Genomic DNA, 16,080 nt, shown 5'->3' with positions numbered 1-16,080 from the left:
GGGGACACACACACAGGGTCATGTGGACATACACACAGGGACATGGGGACACACACACAGGGACATGGGGATACACACACAAAGGGACATGGGGACACACACAGGGACATGTGGACACACACACAGGGTCATGGGGACACACACACCGGGTCACACACACTGGGACATGGGGACACACACACCGGGACATGGGGACACACACAGACACTGGGACATGGGGACACACTCATAGGGACATGGGGACACACAGACAGGGACATGGGGACACACAGACAGGGACATGTGGACACACACACAGGGACATGTGGACACACACAGGGACATGTGGACACACACACAGGGACATGGGGACACACACACAGGGACATGGGGACACACACACAGGGACATGGGGACACACACACTGGCTCACACACACAGACACTGGGATATGGGGACACACACACAGGCTCACACACACAGACACTGGGATATGGGGACACACACATAGGGACAAAGGGAAACACACACAAAGGGACATGGGGACACACACACACAGGGTCATGGGGACACACACTGGGTCATGGGGACACGCACACTGGGACATGGGGACACACATAGGGAAATGGGGACACACACACAGGGACATGGGGACACACACACACAGGGTCATGCGGACACACACACAGGGACATGGGGACACACACACAGGGTCATGGGGACACACACACACAGGGTCATGGGGACACACACACACAGGGTCATGGGGACACACACACACAGGGTCATGGGGACACACACACACAGGGTCATGGGGACACACACACACAGGGTCATGGGGACACACACACAGGGACATGGGGACACACACACACACAAAGGGACATGGGTACACACACAGGGTCATGGGGACACACACACAAGGGACATGGGGACACACACACACACTGGGACATGGGGACACACACTGGGTCATGGGGACACTCATTGGGCCATGGGGTCACACACACTGGGTCATGGGGACACAAACACTGGGACATGGGGACACGGACACACACAGGGTCATGCGGACACACACAGGGACATGGGAACACACACAGGGTCATTGGGACACACACAGGGTCATGGGGACACACACACAGGGACATGGGGACACACACACAGGGACATGGGGACACACACACACAGACATACAAAGGGACATGGGGACACACACACTGGGACATGGGGACACATACACAGGGTCATGCGGACACACACACATAGGGACATGGGGACACACACACAGGGACATGGGGACACACACACACACAGGGACATGGGGACACACACATACAGAGACATAGGGACACACACACACAGACAGACATGGGGACACACACAGACAGACAGACATGGGGACACACACAGAGAGACATGGGGACACACACAGGGACATGGGGACACACACTGGGACATGGGGACACACACATAGGGACAATGGGACACACACATAGGGACATGGGGACACACACACACACAGGGACATGGGGACACACATACAGAGAGACATGGGGACACACACACACACACAGACATGGGGACACACACACAGGGACATGGGGACACAGAGAGAGAGAGACATGGGGACACACATACACACAGAGACATGGGGACACACACACAGGGACATGGGGACACACACACACACAGACATGGGGACATACACACAGAGACATGGGGACATACACACACACACACAGACATGGGGACACACGCACACAGGAGAGACATGGGGACACACACACACACAGACATGGGGACACACGCACACAGGAGAGACATGGGGACACACACACACACAGAGACATGGGGACACGGACACACACAGAGACATGGGGACACACACACAGGGACATGGGGACACACACACACAGAGACATGGGGACACACACACACAGGGACATGGGGACACACACACACAGAGACATGGGGACACACACACAGAGACATGGGGACACACACACACACAGAGACATGGGGACACACACACAGAGACATGGGGACACACACACACAGAGACATGGGGACACACACACAGAGACATGGGGACACACACACACACAGAGACATGGGGACACACACACAGAGACATGGGGACACACACACACACACAGACATGGGGACACACACAGACATGGGGACACACACACACACAGAGACATGGGGACACACACACAGGGACATGGGGACACACACACACACAGAGACATGGGGACACACACACACACAGAGACATGGGGACACACACAGACATGGGGACACACACACAGGGACATGAGGACACACACACAGGGACATGGGGGACATTGGGACAGACCCAGCCTCCCTCGGGGGCGGGGCTGTGATGAGGACACGCCCACCTGCTATTCTCCCGCCCCTGACCGCAGCAGCTTCCCTTCCGGGTCAGGGGTCGGGAGGTGTTTCCGGGCGGAATGGACGCGGACGGGCTCCCGCTGGTGGGATCAGGGATCGACCTGCTCCGGGTGAGGGGGATCGGGGATCGTCTTCACCGGGACGGACAGAGACCCGGGGAGGGGGGGCCTGGATTCCTGGAGCGGTTTTATCAGCGATAGTTTAAATGTTCACCGAGAGTGTGTCACCCCTCAACTCTGACCTCAACCCCAGACCCTAGTCTTAACCCATGACCTCTAACCTCAGCCACAGCCTGCATCCTCACCCTTACCCCCTTAACCTTAACTATAACCTTAATCCTTTCAACTCAACCTTAATCCACACAACCCCCAAACCACAACATTGACACCTCATCTTAACGCCCGAGCCTCTAAATCCTGAAACAGGCTGGGGCTGTTTTCCCTGGAGCGCCGGAGGCTGAGGGGTGACCTTATAGAGGTTTATAAAATCATGAGGGACATGGATAGGATAAATAGACAAAGTATTTTCCCTGCGGTCGGGGAGTCCAGAACTAGAGGGCATGGGTTTAAGGTGAGAGGGGCAACTTCTTCACACAGAAGGTGGTGCGTGTATGGAATGAGCTGCCAGAGGATGTGGTGGACGCTGGTACAATTGCAACATTTAAGAGGCATTTGGATGGGTATATGAATAGGAAGGGTTTGGAGGGATGTGGGCCGGGTGCTGGCAGGTGGGACTAGATTGGGTTGGGATATCTGGTCGGTATGGACGGGTTGAACTGAAGGGTCTGTTTCCATGCTGTACATCTCTGTGACACTATGACTCTATAATATGAAAAATTTACTCGAACTTCTAAACACCTACCAGCATGAATTTGCAAAAGGAAAATTGTGCTTGACCAATGTACTGGAATTCGTCAAATGTAACTAATAGAGTTGATTGGGGATGCAAGTGGATATCACTTATTTGGACCTGCAAACGCTTTCCACAAAGTTCAACATAAGAGATTAATGTGTAAAACTAAAGTGCATTAGATTGGGGAATAGTATATTAAAAATTGGTTTGTAGATAGGAAACCAAGAGTAGATGTATACAAGTCTTTTTCTGTATGGCATGCAGTGACTAGTGGGGTTTTTTGCAGGGATTGGTGTTCAGGCCCCAGCTATTCATGTTGCATGTTAATGATTTAGATGAAGGAATTAAATGTAATATCTCAAACTTTACAGATGACACATGTGACTGGGCGGCACGGTGGCACAGTGGTTAGCATTGCTGCCTCACAGCGCCAGAGACCCGGGTTCAATTCCCGCCTCGGGCAACTGTCTGTGTGGACTTTGCACATTCTCCCCGTGTCTGTGTGGGTTTCCTCTGGGTGCTCCGGTTTCCTCCCACAGTCCAAAGATGTGCAGGTTAGGTGAATTGGCCATGCTAAATTGCCCATACTATTAGGTGAAGGGGTAAATGTAGGGGAGTGGGTCTGGGTGGGTTGCTCTTCGGAGGGTCAGTGTGGCCGAAGGGCCTGTTTCCACACTGTAAGTAATCTAATCTAAATCAAATCAAATCAAATCAAAGCTGGGTGGAAGGGTGAGCTGTGAGAAGGATGCAGCGATGTTGCAGTGTCAGTTGGTCAGACTGAGTGAGTGGGTAAGTGCAGATCCAATGCAACATAATGTAGATTAATGTGAGATAATACACTTTGGTGGGAAAAATGGGAGGACAGATTATTATGTGAATAGCTATAAATTGAGAGAGGGGAATGATCAGCAATTCCTAAGTGTCCTTGTACATCAGTCACTGAAAATAAGAATGCAGGTGCAGCAGGAGGTAAAGAAGGCAAATGGCCTTCCAGCAAGAGGATTTGAGTTCGGGAGCAGGGATGTCTTGCTGCAATTATATAGGGCACTTCTGCAATATTGTGTGTAGTTTTGATCTCATTATCTGGGGTAGGATGCTCTTGGTATACAGGCATTGTGGTGAAGGTTCACTAAATTGATTCCTGGGAAGGCAGGACTGATGTATGAGGAGAGTCTAGTCAGTTATGATTGTATTCATTAGAGCTTAGAAAAAGTGAGGGAGGGTGGGGGATCTCATAGAAATCTATAAAATTCTAACATGACTAGGCAGGTTAGATGCTGGAAGGATGTTTCTGATGTAGGGGAGTCCTGAACCAAGGGTCTTAATTTAAGGATAAGAGGTAAATCTTTTAGGAGATAAGGAGCAATTTCAACCAGCCAATGATGAGCCAGTGGAATTTGCTGCCACAGAAAGTGGAAAATATTGTTTTTAAGAAAGAGCTAGATAAAACTCTTATGGCTAAAAGGATAAAGGAATATCAACCATGATCATAAAAATTGGCAGAACAGGTTTGAGGGCAAATGGCAAACTTCTCTCCAACATTGTGTTTCTTAATGCTTAATCCCTAGTTTTCACCCCAAAACTGTAATATAGACCTCTAATCAAAATCTTAACCCCGAAACCCAGTATGTAACTTTAAAGTCTCATCTTTGCTCTGCAATTGCAGTTTCTTTTAAAACAATTTATGAGGTCTAGCTTTAGTTTTAGTGCACAGCAAATGGATTTATGTTTATCTCAAATTGTTTTATAACCAGCAAGGTAAATAATGGATCTTCACATTTTGTTTGAGACTACTGGAACGTTTAGATTCAGTTGGATGTTGAGTGGGGAAGTCATATGAAGGTGTTGCATAAGATGATGGTTAGGCCCAGTGCTTCTCAGAAGGAAGGCTGTATTGAACTGATAAAGCATGGAGCTGGAAAAAGCACAGCAGATCAAGTAGCATCAGAGGAGCAGGGGACTTGACGTTTCAGGCCAGAGACTTCAGCAGTGCTTATGAAAGGTTCTGACCTAAAATGTTGACTTCCTTGTTCCTCTGATGGTGCCTGACCTGCTGTGCTTTTTCCAGCTCCACACTTTATTGACTCTGACTTTCCAGCATCTGCAGTCCCAACTATCTTCAGCGAATTGCGAACTAGCTTATCTCAGCGTGAAGAATCAGTGTTAGTCCCAGACCAGAGATGTTGGATGAAACCCTGAAGAGATTTCTTAAAGCTGAATACATGTAAACTCAAGCATTTGATAGCTTCAGAAAAAAAGTTATCTGTAGTTTCAAGCTCTAAGTTGAAGTTACAAGTGAGCACGGTGGCACAGTGGTTAGCACTGCTGCCTCACAGTGCCAGAGACCTGGGTTCAATTCTCGCCTCAGGCAACTGTCTGTATGGAGTTTGCACATTCTCTCCATGTCTGCATGGGGTTTCCTCCCACAGTCCAAAAATGTGCAGGTTAGGTGAATTGGCTAAATTGCCCGTAGTATTAGGTGAATGGGTAAATGTAGGGGAATGGGTCTCGGTGGGTTGCTCTTTGGAGGGTCGGTGTGGGCTTGTTGGGCCGAAGGGCCTGTTTCCACACTGTAAGTAATTTAATCTAAACCTTCAGAGATGTTGGATTCGGGAAATCCGGTGGGAGTATTGTAGAAGTAGTCTTTTGGGTACTGTACCAGGGATGTATTTTCTTTTCAGTTTATAAATGAATCATTTGGGATTATATTTTGACTGTATGTTTAAAAAGTTTGCAGCAGTGTTTAAAATCTGCAGCACTGGATCTTATGATTTAGTGACAGACCAATTCATTAAAACCATAACATAGCAAATATGATCTAGTGAGCCAGATTTCAATCTGGAATCTTACCAGTCCAAAAAGAATATCAGCTAGAAATGGTACACTATTCATTATTTTTCAAGCTCCTGTTCCTTAATTTAGGATTTTTTGGTGTGTGTATTTATTTGGTACAGAGAGTCTCCAGGTTGCAAATGGATTTCATTGTGGAATCTGTTCTCAAGTTGATTTGTATACAAAGTTAGAACACAATGCAAAACATCTGTGCATAAGTATCGGACATGTTTGTATGTTGATTTTTAAAATTGCACCACAGTATAGAATTGTGATTGTAAGTCAGACTTTGGTAAATCAGGTACCCCCTGTATTTATGTACTGCACCTTTGGAAACTCTCTGAATATTTCCCAATTCTTCAATCTGCATCTTCAACTATAAACAAAATTGACTTAAGTTTCCTGAATTGTCTTTCTATATTCAGGACAATGTGAAATTGATCTTGGATTTTTCACTGCAGGTTCCAGCCATCCAGCAACAAAGGACTGTGGCATTTCTCAACCAGTTTATTGCACACACTGTCCGGTTTCTGAATCGGTTTTCAACTGTTTGTGAAGAGGTACTTCATAAAATTCCTTCTGTTTGTTTCTGATTAATTGACTGCTAGTGGTAGATGGTTTTCTTGTACATTGTCTGATTCACAATGCTTATATTCTGCAGAAGTGTGAAATACAGTGTACCTGGACGATATTTTTTGTGTTCACCTGTTTTTTTTAAAAGTGTGCAGCAAAGTTAACTGTATGCGGCCAATAATTTAATGTAATGCCATGTGACCTTGTCTCCCCTGTTGCTGGGTTTGAATTCAGGTTACAACACTGGTTCCTGGCAATTTCAACAATAATTCTGTAAATCTGTGGACTATACCTACGACTGGGAGTTATCAGCATTTGTTGCCCTTTTCTAATTGCCCTCAAACTGAGGCTATTTATGAGGGTAGTCAAGAATTAACCACATTGTTGTGGGTCTGGAGTTACATGTAGGCCATTAACTGAACTGTGATGAACTTTGTCTTAATTTTATTTCCTTTCATTAATGTGTATGACCTCTAGGCGCCTGATGAAGGGCTTATGTCAGAAACATTGATTCTCCTGCTCCTCGGATGCTGCCTGACCTGTGCTTTTCCAGCACCACACATTCAACTCTGACCTCCAGCATCTGCAGTCCTCATTTTCTCTCTGCCATGGTCGGGTGACTTACAAAACTTTTCATTGTATTTTTCATGTAAAAGTACATGTGACAATAAATTTTCATCCCATTCTATTCTTCCCATTCTCTCTCATACATTTAAACACATTTACTCAGCACTCCTCACTAGATTGTTTGTTTGAATGTCACTGGTTGCTGTTTTATTAAATTATCCATCTGTCATTCCACTTTGAAACTAATATGTTGCTTATTACAAACTTTGTTGTGTTTGAGAGTCATGATAAGGTTGCTAGATGGCACAGCTTGATTAGTAATTTAAGTAGACAGGAAAATGCCCTGGAGATGCAGGTCAAATCTCATCTGATTTATCATAGGAAGGCACTCAGCTACAAGAAGGTTAAAAGAAATAAAACTGCATCGACCACCTAGCTCAAGTTGGATCCCAGAAGCAGCAATAACATACTCCTCCTAGTTACTGGGAGTGTACCTTTGCCAAATAGACTGCAGTAGTTCAAAAACACAATTCACTACCACCTTTCCAAATACAAATAGAACTGGACAACAAATGCTGACCTGTCCAGTTATGATATATTGCATGAAAATATTTGAAAAAGTACAAATAAAAATTGGCATGTTTTCTACATTTAAAATCCATTGTAACTTCTGTTTTCCAAGTGCTAGTGCAATTATTACAAATGTGTAATTAGTTTATCCTCTGTTTCAGAAACTGGCCAGTCTTACTTTACGTATCCAGCAAATTGAAACAACTCTCAATATTCTGGAAGCAAAGGTGAGCTTTGAGGCTGGGAATGTATCATCATATTTCACTCTGTATGCTTTGTAACAAATAAATGCATCAGCAGTGTTTTATGACAGCAGATCTAGTTGCATGTTGAACACATCAATTTGCAGTGAGGTCTGACTGTGGATTGGAAGCAGCAGATTGCGGTAAAGGGTGTTTGGATGGCCAGGTAGAATTGGTTTCTTAACAGTCAGTTTAACACCTGCTGTGAGACTTGTCCCAATCGCTCCAAGTGATTTTTGTAAATATTTTGGGAATTGAGTTTTGAATTTGGTATTTACTAGTTGCTAAAACAAACAGAAAATGCTGGAGAAATTCAGCATCTGTGGAGAGAGAAAAACAGTTAACTTTTTGAGTCCGATATATCGTCTAATTGCTTTTTAAAATTTGTTTGAGAGTGGTCAATGTTGCTGCAAGGCCAGCATTTGTTGCCCCTGCTAATTACTTTTAAGAGTGTAGTGTTCAGCCACTGACTAGAACTGCTAGATTAGATACATTGATGATGCTATGAGGAAGAGGGTTCCAGCTTATTAACCCTGTGACAGTGAAGGAATGACAATGTGATTCTGAGTCAGGGTGGTGAGTGGTTTATAACCACTTTATAAGGGTGGAAGTCGCAGGTTTGGAAAGTATGTCTTGTAGGGGATCATTAGAAGTGGCGGTATTCCCTCACACCTGCCGTCTTTGTCTTTCTTGGAAGGTGCAAATAAAGGGACCCTTTCCATATCTGCGCAGTGCCCCTTATAAATGGCAGAGTTGCAAATGTGGTGATTTTCAGGGTTTATAATTGGTTTTCTTATTTTTCCTGATACTTGCTGTTTCTTTAAACTCTATCATATAGCCCAGTTGTCTCCAACCTTTAAGAACGTGATCACTTTTTTGAATTTAAGTGCATACTAGGTCTACTTGAAGAAAATGTTGAATTAGCAATTTATTTTCAATGCTATATAAATCTAAAACCAGTGGGTATGTGATTACCCATATTGTCCTCTATTCACCAATTGGTGGTGTGACATCTGTGACTGCACATTATCTGCCAGTGCCTTGAAGCCTGGGTTGTAGTTTGTCTGTTTGTAAGATTGGTGCAATACTTGGACCTAATTATCTTCTTTTGGGAGAATGCTGTCCCACAGAGGGATGTGGAGCCAAAGTAAGCTTCCACTTTAAAAGCCTGGAAGGGAATGAGAGGAGTGGCTATTTTTCTCTGTTTGCAAGTTCCCAAAAATTGCTGTCTCAAGCTGGCTTTCAGCTCAATACCATTTTGTACAGTAACTATCTCCACATCAACCTTGTAGGTTTGAAAATCAAATCCCTGGTGGAATTTGGTAGCCAACCCACCAATGTATAATTGAAGGAACGGTTTTGAGACAAACATGATGAATTGTTCCAATACATCAATTCTTGTGCTAACTTCCTCAGGGCTTTGCAGAAGTTTTCTGGTGGTGTTATTTTGTTTATCTTTGACTTTGTTTCTAGTATTTTCTTCCAACTTTAAAAGTGTTGCAGCGTTTTGTTTTTTTTAATTGGGAGGACCACAGCCCAGTTCCAGTTTGAATGCATTCACAGCACTGAGTATATGTTGCTGCGACACTGTCCTTTCTCTACAGTTCAGAGTTCAGCTCATTCAGTTTTGCCGTTATGTCTGTAAGGAACCCGAAGGGCAGTTACACATTGCTCAACAGCTCCCTGTGTACTTTATTCCTTTATTTAATAAAAATAACAATTCAGGAATCAAATCTAAGAAATCTTTGCAGGACAGTTACTTGATTTAACCATCTCGCATCAGCATTGACAATTAGCTCCCCCGGGAAACATTGAGTTTATTGAGTAAGGATTCAAACAAACAGTGCTGAAAGGATTCCAATCTTAAAAGCACTGTTTTTGCAAAGTCCATAGTTTTTCTCTCTAATAAGACCATAATAAGAGAGGATTAGGATTAGACTGTTTAGCCCATGCTCTGCCATTTGATATGCTTCTCAAATCCATTCCTCCTGCCTTCTCCCAATAACCCTAAATCCCCTTACCCAATCAATCTATCTCTGTCCTAAAATACACAGCCGTCTGCGACAATGAGTTCCAGAGGTTAACCACCCTCTAGCTGAATAAATTCCTCTTCACCTCAGTTCTGAAGGTTTGTTCCTTCACTCTGAGACTATGCCCTCTGGTCATAATTTCTCCTACTAGCAGAAACGTCTTCTCCATACCCACTCAATTCTATAAGTTTCAGTCAGATCCCCTAATGTCCTTCGAAACTCCATTGAGTACAGATCCAGAGTCCTCAACCACTTCTCATATTACAAGCTCTTCATCCTGAGATCATTCTTGTAACCACTTCTAGAACCCCTCCAATGCCAGCAAACCTTTCCTTAGATATGGGATCCAAAATGCCTCTTGATATTCCAAATGTGGTCTTAGACGGCCTCAGCACTACATCTCTGCTGTTGTATTCTAGCCCTCTTGAAATGAATGCGAACATTGCATTTGGGTTCCGAAGTGCTAACTGAAACTGCATGGTGGCCTTCAGAAAATCCTGAACTAGGACTCCCAAGTTTCTTTGTGCTTCAGATTTCTGAAGCCTTTCCCCATTACACCTCAGTTCTTCCTACCAAAGCGCATCGCCTCACTTTCTTGCGTTGTATTCCCTCTGTCACTACTTTGCCCCTTCTCCCTGCCTGTCCAAGTCCTTGTGCAACCTCCCTGCTACCTCAACACTAACTCTCCCTCCACCTATCTTTATGAACTTAGCAAGATTTCTCTCAGGTCACTTCTTTATTGATTTGTGGGGTATGAATGTTGCTGGTTGGCAAGCATTTATTGGCCATTTCTAGTTGGCCTTGAGAAGGTGATGGTCCAGATCGTCGATGTACACCTTGAATAGTTGTGATCCTAACAGGGAACCTCAGGAAGTCATTGGCTGCCATCCTGAAGAAGACCCTTTTATCCTGACTCTCTGCCTTCTGCCAGACAGCCAGTCCTCTATCTATGCCAGCACCTTTCCATTAATACCATGGGCTTAGATTTTATTTAGCCTCCTGAGCTAAATGTTGTCAAAGGCCTTCTGGAAATCCAAAAACATCACATCTTCCAACTGTCCTCAGTCTAACTTGCTTGTTATATCCTCAAAGAATTCTAACAGATTTGTCAAACTTGACTTCATTTTGGTGAAGCTGCCTTGACTTTGCCCTATTTTACCATGCAAGGAGAGGGCACAGGGGCTCAATGATTAAACACTGCTGTCTCAAAGTGCCAGAGACCCAGGTTCAATTCCAGTCTCGAGCAACTGCCTGTGTGGAGTTTGCACATTCTCTCGTGTCTGTGTGGGTTTCCTCCAGGTGCTCTGGTTTCCTCCCACAGTCCAAAGATGTGCAGGTTAGGTGAATTGGCCATGCTATTTTGCTCATTGTCTTCAGGGGTATGTAGGTTAGGTGCATTAGTCGGGGGTAAAAGGAGAGTAATAGGGTAGGGGGGATGGGTCTGGGTGGGTTACTCTTTTGGAAGGTCAGTGTGGACTTGTTGGGCCAAATGGCCTGTTTCCACACTGCAGGGATTCTATAATTCTGCTCTATGATTCAAAATACTCTATGGTCTCATCCATAATAATGGACCCTAAAATCTTACCAGTGACTGAGGTCAGGCTAACAGGGCTATAGTTTCCTGTCTTCTGCTTCCCTCCCTTCTTACGCAGGAGTGTTACATTACCCATTTTTGAGTCCTCTGGGACCCTCACTGACCCCAGAGATTCCTGAAAGATCATCACCAATGCCTCTACAATCCCCTCAGCTATTTCCTTCAGAACTCTGGGGATTCGTCCATCTGGTCTGGGGTGACTTATCCACCTTCAAACCTTTCAGCTTGCCTCGCACTTTCTCCTGAGTGATACACACTACATCCATCTCTGCCCCTTGACTCTCTTGAAGTTCTGATATGCTGCTGGTGTCTTCCACTGTGAAGACTGATGGAAAACACTATTCAGGTCCTGTGTCACTTCTTGGGTCCCCATTATTACTTAGAGATGTACATAGCGATAGAGATGTACAGCATGGAAACAGACCCTTCGGTCCAACCCGTCCATGCCGATCAGATGTCCCAACCCAGTCTAGTCCCGCCTGCCAGCACCTGGCCCATATCCCTCCAAACCCTTCCTATTCATAAACCCAACCAAATGCCTCTTAAATGTTGTAATTGTACCAGCTTCCACCACTTCCTCTGGCAGTTCATTCCATACACGTACCTCCCTCTGTGTGAAAAGGTTGCCCCTTAGGTCTCTTTTATACCTTTCCCCTCTCACCCTAAACCTATGCCCTCCAACCTAATTTTCGGGTGTTCCAATGCTCAATCGTACCTCTCTCTTACCTTTTAGATATCTTGCAATCTTCTTTAATATTACTAGCTAGCTGACCCTTATATTTCATCTTTTCCCCCTTGTTGCGTTTTAGTTACCCTGTGTTGGTTTTTAAAGGCTTCCCACTAATGTTCATCTTGTAAGCTTTCTCTTTTTATGCTATCCCTGACTTTCCTGCCATGCAAGCAGACATGTTTGTCCCATCTTCCCCTTAGAATGCTGCTTCTTCCTTAGAATTAATTTCTGCTGGGAATTTCTCTCTATTTACCCCCAGAAATTCCTGCTATTGCTACTCTACTGCCCTCCCTGTAATGCTCCCTTGCAGTCAACTCTGGCCAGCTCCCCTCTCATGTCTTTTTAGTTTCCTTCACTCAATTGCAATACCATTGCATCTGATTCCGGCTTATATCATATTATGGTAACTGCCCCCCTAGGTGTTCCTTCTTTTTAAGCTCCCTAATCAAATCTATCTCAGTGTATATCACCAAATCCAGAAGTGCCTGTTCTCTAGCGGGCTCCACCCCAATCTGCTCAAACGGAAAATCTTGTAGATGTTCCACAAATTTACTTTCTTTATCAATCCAAATTTCTCAATCCATGTGCATTCTGAGGTGCTCCATGATTATTATAGTATTGCCTTCCATACATGACTTTTTTATTTCCGGGTTTATTTTCTTCCCCAAATCCTGACTACCGCTCGGAAGCCCCATCAGGGTCATTTTCCCCTTGCGGTTCCTCAGCTCTACCCGCACAGATTCTGTGCCTTGCAACTCTATATCACTTCTTTGTATCAATTTAATTTCATTTCTTACTAACAAGACATCGTGACCCCTCTGCCAATTTGCCAGTCCTTTCGATAGGACGTGTCTCATTGGATATTTAATTCCCTGCCTTGATCCCCTTGCAGCCACGTCTCTGTGATACTCACAACATCATACTCACCAATTTCAATCTGTGCTGCAAGCTCATTTACTGTGTTTCACATACTGCACACATTCAAGTTCAACACTCTCAGTCCTGCATTGACTGTCCCCTTCTCATAGTTATCTCCTTATCTTTTGTGCCTGAAGTTAGGTTCCTGACTCCCTTCCACACTTTCTGTCCCAGTACTTGTATGGGAAACTTTAATAACGTCTGCTGAGCCCTGGTACCCCATCCCTTAACTTCATTCATAATTGTCATATAAATGAATTTGCCCCCCCCAATTATTTAGTTTAAAATCCTTTCCACATCCTTTGTTAAGCAATTCACCTGGACTCTCATCCCAGCATGATTCGAGTGGAAGGAAACAGAAATTGCTGGGAAAAGCTCAGTAGGTTTGAGGAAGAAAACACAGTCAACGTTTCAGGTCCAGTGACTTTTCTTCAAAACTGATTGCAGCCATCAAATGGTTGGTGTGGGGGAGGGGGAAGGAGTAAACAATAGTTGCAGATAGAGCCCGAAGAGAGAGAAGAACAGTTGGACTGACAAGGGGCTGGATAATGATCACCTTGGGAGAATGGAGCTGCTAACGGGTACAGTAGCTGACAATGGGTTGTGTGTGGTAGCAGTCCATGGTCTGTGTGGTTTGGGGTAAGGAGTGGGAGAACATGTTCAAGCCGTACAATTATTGAACTCGATATTGAGCTTAGTAGGATGCACAGTTCCCAAGCAGAAAATGAGGTGCTGTTCTTCCAGCTTGCACTGAGCTCTGCTGGAAACCTGAGATGGAGATGTTGGCCAGGAAGCATGGTGGTGTGTTGAAGTGGCAGGCAACTGGCTGCTCAGGGCGGTTTTTGCAGACAGAACATAGATGTTCTGCAAAGCAGTCACATGGAATGTGTTTCATTTCGCCAGTGTGGAGGAGGCCACATTATGAGCAGCGAATGCGATAGACTAAATTGAGTGAAGTGCAGGAAAAGCACTACTTCACCTGGAAGATGTGTTTGGGGCCTTGGATGTGAGCAGGTGGAAGTAAATGGGCAGGTGTTACACCATCTGTGTTTGCAGGAGAACATGCCATGAGGCTGTGGGGAGGTATTGGAAATGAATGAGGAGTGGGCCAATTTACTCTGGAGAGAACAGTCCCTGCATAAGACTGACGAAAGGAGAGGGGAATATATGTCTGGTTGTGGGCATTCTGCTAGATGTGGAAATTGTGGCTAATGGATGTGGATGCTGGTGGGATGATAAGTGAGTAGAGGAGGGACTGCATTGCTATTGTAGGAAGGAAGAGAGGGGCTGAGGGCCAAAGTGCGGGCAGTCAGTTGGATCGACTGAGGACCACGTCAGCCATGATGCTGGGGAATCCTCTCTTGAGGAAAAAGGTAGACATCTTGGAAGCCCCCATGTCAAAGTTGGCATCATCAAAAAGTTGCAATGGAGATGGACGAACTGGGAGAATGGAATAGAGCCTTTCCAGGAAGCAGGGTGTGAGGATGTATAGTGCAAGTAACTGGGAGTTGGTGGGTTTATAATGAAAATTGGTGGCCAATCTATCCCCAGAAACAGAAACAGTGATATCGAAGAAGGGAAGGGAGGAGTCAGAGATGGACCAGGTGAAGGTGAGAACAGTAGAAATTGGAAACGAAATTGATAAACTTTTCCAATTCCAGATGAGGGAGGGATGCAGCACCGATGATGTCATTGATATAGTGGAGAAAGACTGTGGGTAGCGGCCGGAGTAGGACTAGAAGAAGAATATTTCACGTGCCCCATGGGACCCATGGCCAGCCTTTTGACCTGAAGAAAATAAGAAGAATTAAAAGTTAAGCTGTACGGTGAGGATGAACCCGGTCAGGCGGAGAAGGGTGGTGGTCAATGGGGGTAGTACAGGTCATTGTTCCAGGAAGGAGTAATGGAGAGCCCTGAGACCATCCTGATTGGGGAATGACGTGTAGAGATTGGATGTCTATGATAAAAAGGTGGTGGCTGGAGCCCACAGACTGGAAATTCTGAAATTGATGTAATCCGGATTCCTGTGCACTAGATTCCCATGTTACCTCCAAATTCCAGAGCTATATATTCACTCAGACTGTGTCTCATTCTGGATACAATCTCTTCTTCCTCAACATGCAGAACTTACTTGCTTGGATTATGGAGTGTGAGAATAGAGGGGAAATCAGGATTATTCCTGTGAAATGCAACAAAGCCTTCCTTTGTGCCAATGGCTGGTGCACCAACAATTAAAATGAAAACCAATCAATCTCTTGTGAAATGGTATGCTCAAGCATGTATCTTTTGAGTTAATTGTAGATATCCCCACTCATGTTCTCTCTTCAAACATAGAAAATAATAACATGAGTAACCCTTTGAGCCTTCTCCACCATGCATTGTATTCAAGGTTGATCATTAAGGAGCAAAAGAACAAGAGGATCCTCTTTAGTTCAGTTTTACTTTAAAACCATGCCCACAAAAACAACTGATCATATCAATGGATTCATCGAATTGCATTGAGAAACATTCGCAGTCCTTGAGGTCCTACTGTAGTTGCTGACAGATGTATTCAGACAAAGATTTCACTCCTCTTGCTACTGTGACATGTCCGGGATTATCAGCGGTCACAGTCATTACTTCTTGAATTGCTTCATTATCTGTGAATAATTCCTTCTGTTTTGAAGAAAATGGTAAATGCAAAATAATGCCTCAGTGCTGGTCTGACCTTTTGCTGCTGGTTTAGAACATATTATTGTTGAGTTTCAAAACAGTCTTTGGTGGGTTATTGTTTTTTTG

At 44.8% G+C, this 16,080-nt stretch overlaps 1 protein-coding gene across 1 annotated transcript in view; it reads left to right on the top strand.

The window, feature by feature from the left end:
- Positions 1–2,403: 2,403 nt before the first annotated feature.
- Positions 2,404–16,080, top strand: part of washc3 (WASH complex subunit 3) — a 45,237-nt gene continuing 31,560 nt past the window's right edge. The window contains exons 1-3 of the mRNA XM_072552014.1: positions 2,404–2,504; positions 6,540–6,638; positions 7,950–8,015. Coding sequence (XP_072408115.1) covers positions 2,454–2,504; positions 6,540–6,638; positions 7,950–8,015 — 216 coding nt within the window. The 5' untranslated portion in view covers positions 2,404–2,453. The remainder of the gene's footprint in view (positions 2,505–6,539; positions 6,639–7,949; positions 8,016–16,080) is intronic.

Source organism: Chiloscyllium punctatum, chromosome 32 (genome assembly GCF_047496795.1).
Source record: "Chiloscyllium punctatum isolate Juve2018m chromosome 32, sChiPun1.3, whole genome shotgun sequence".
Taxonomy (NCBI): Eukaryota; Metazoa; Chordata; class Chondrichthyes; order Orectolobiformes; family Hemiscylliidae; genus Chiloscyllium; species Chiloscyllium punctatum.
Note: the sequence above shows the minus strand (reverse complement) of the source record. Positions and strands in the feature narration are given on the sequence as shown.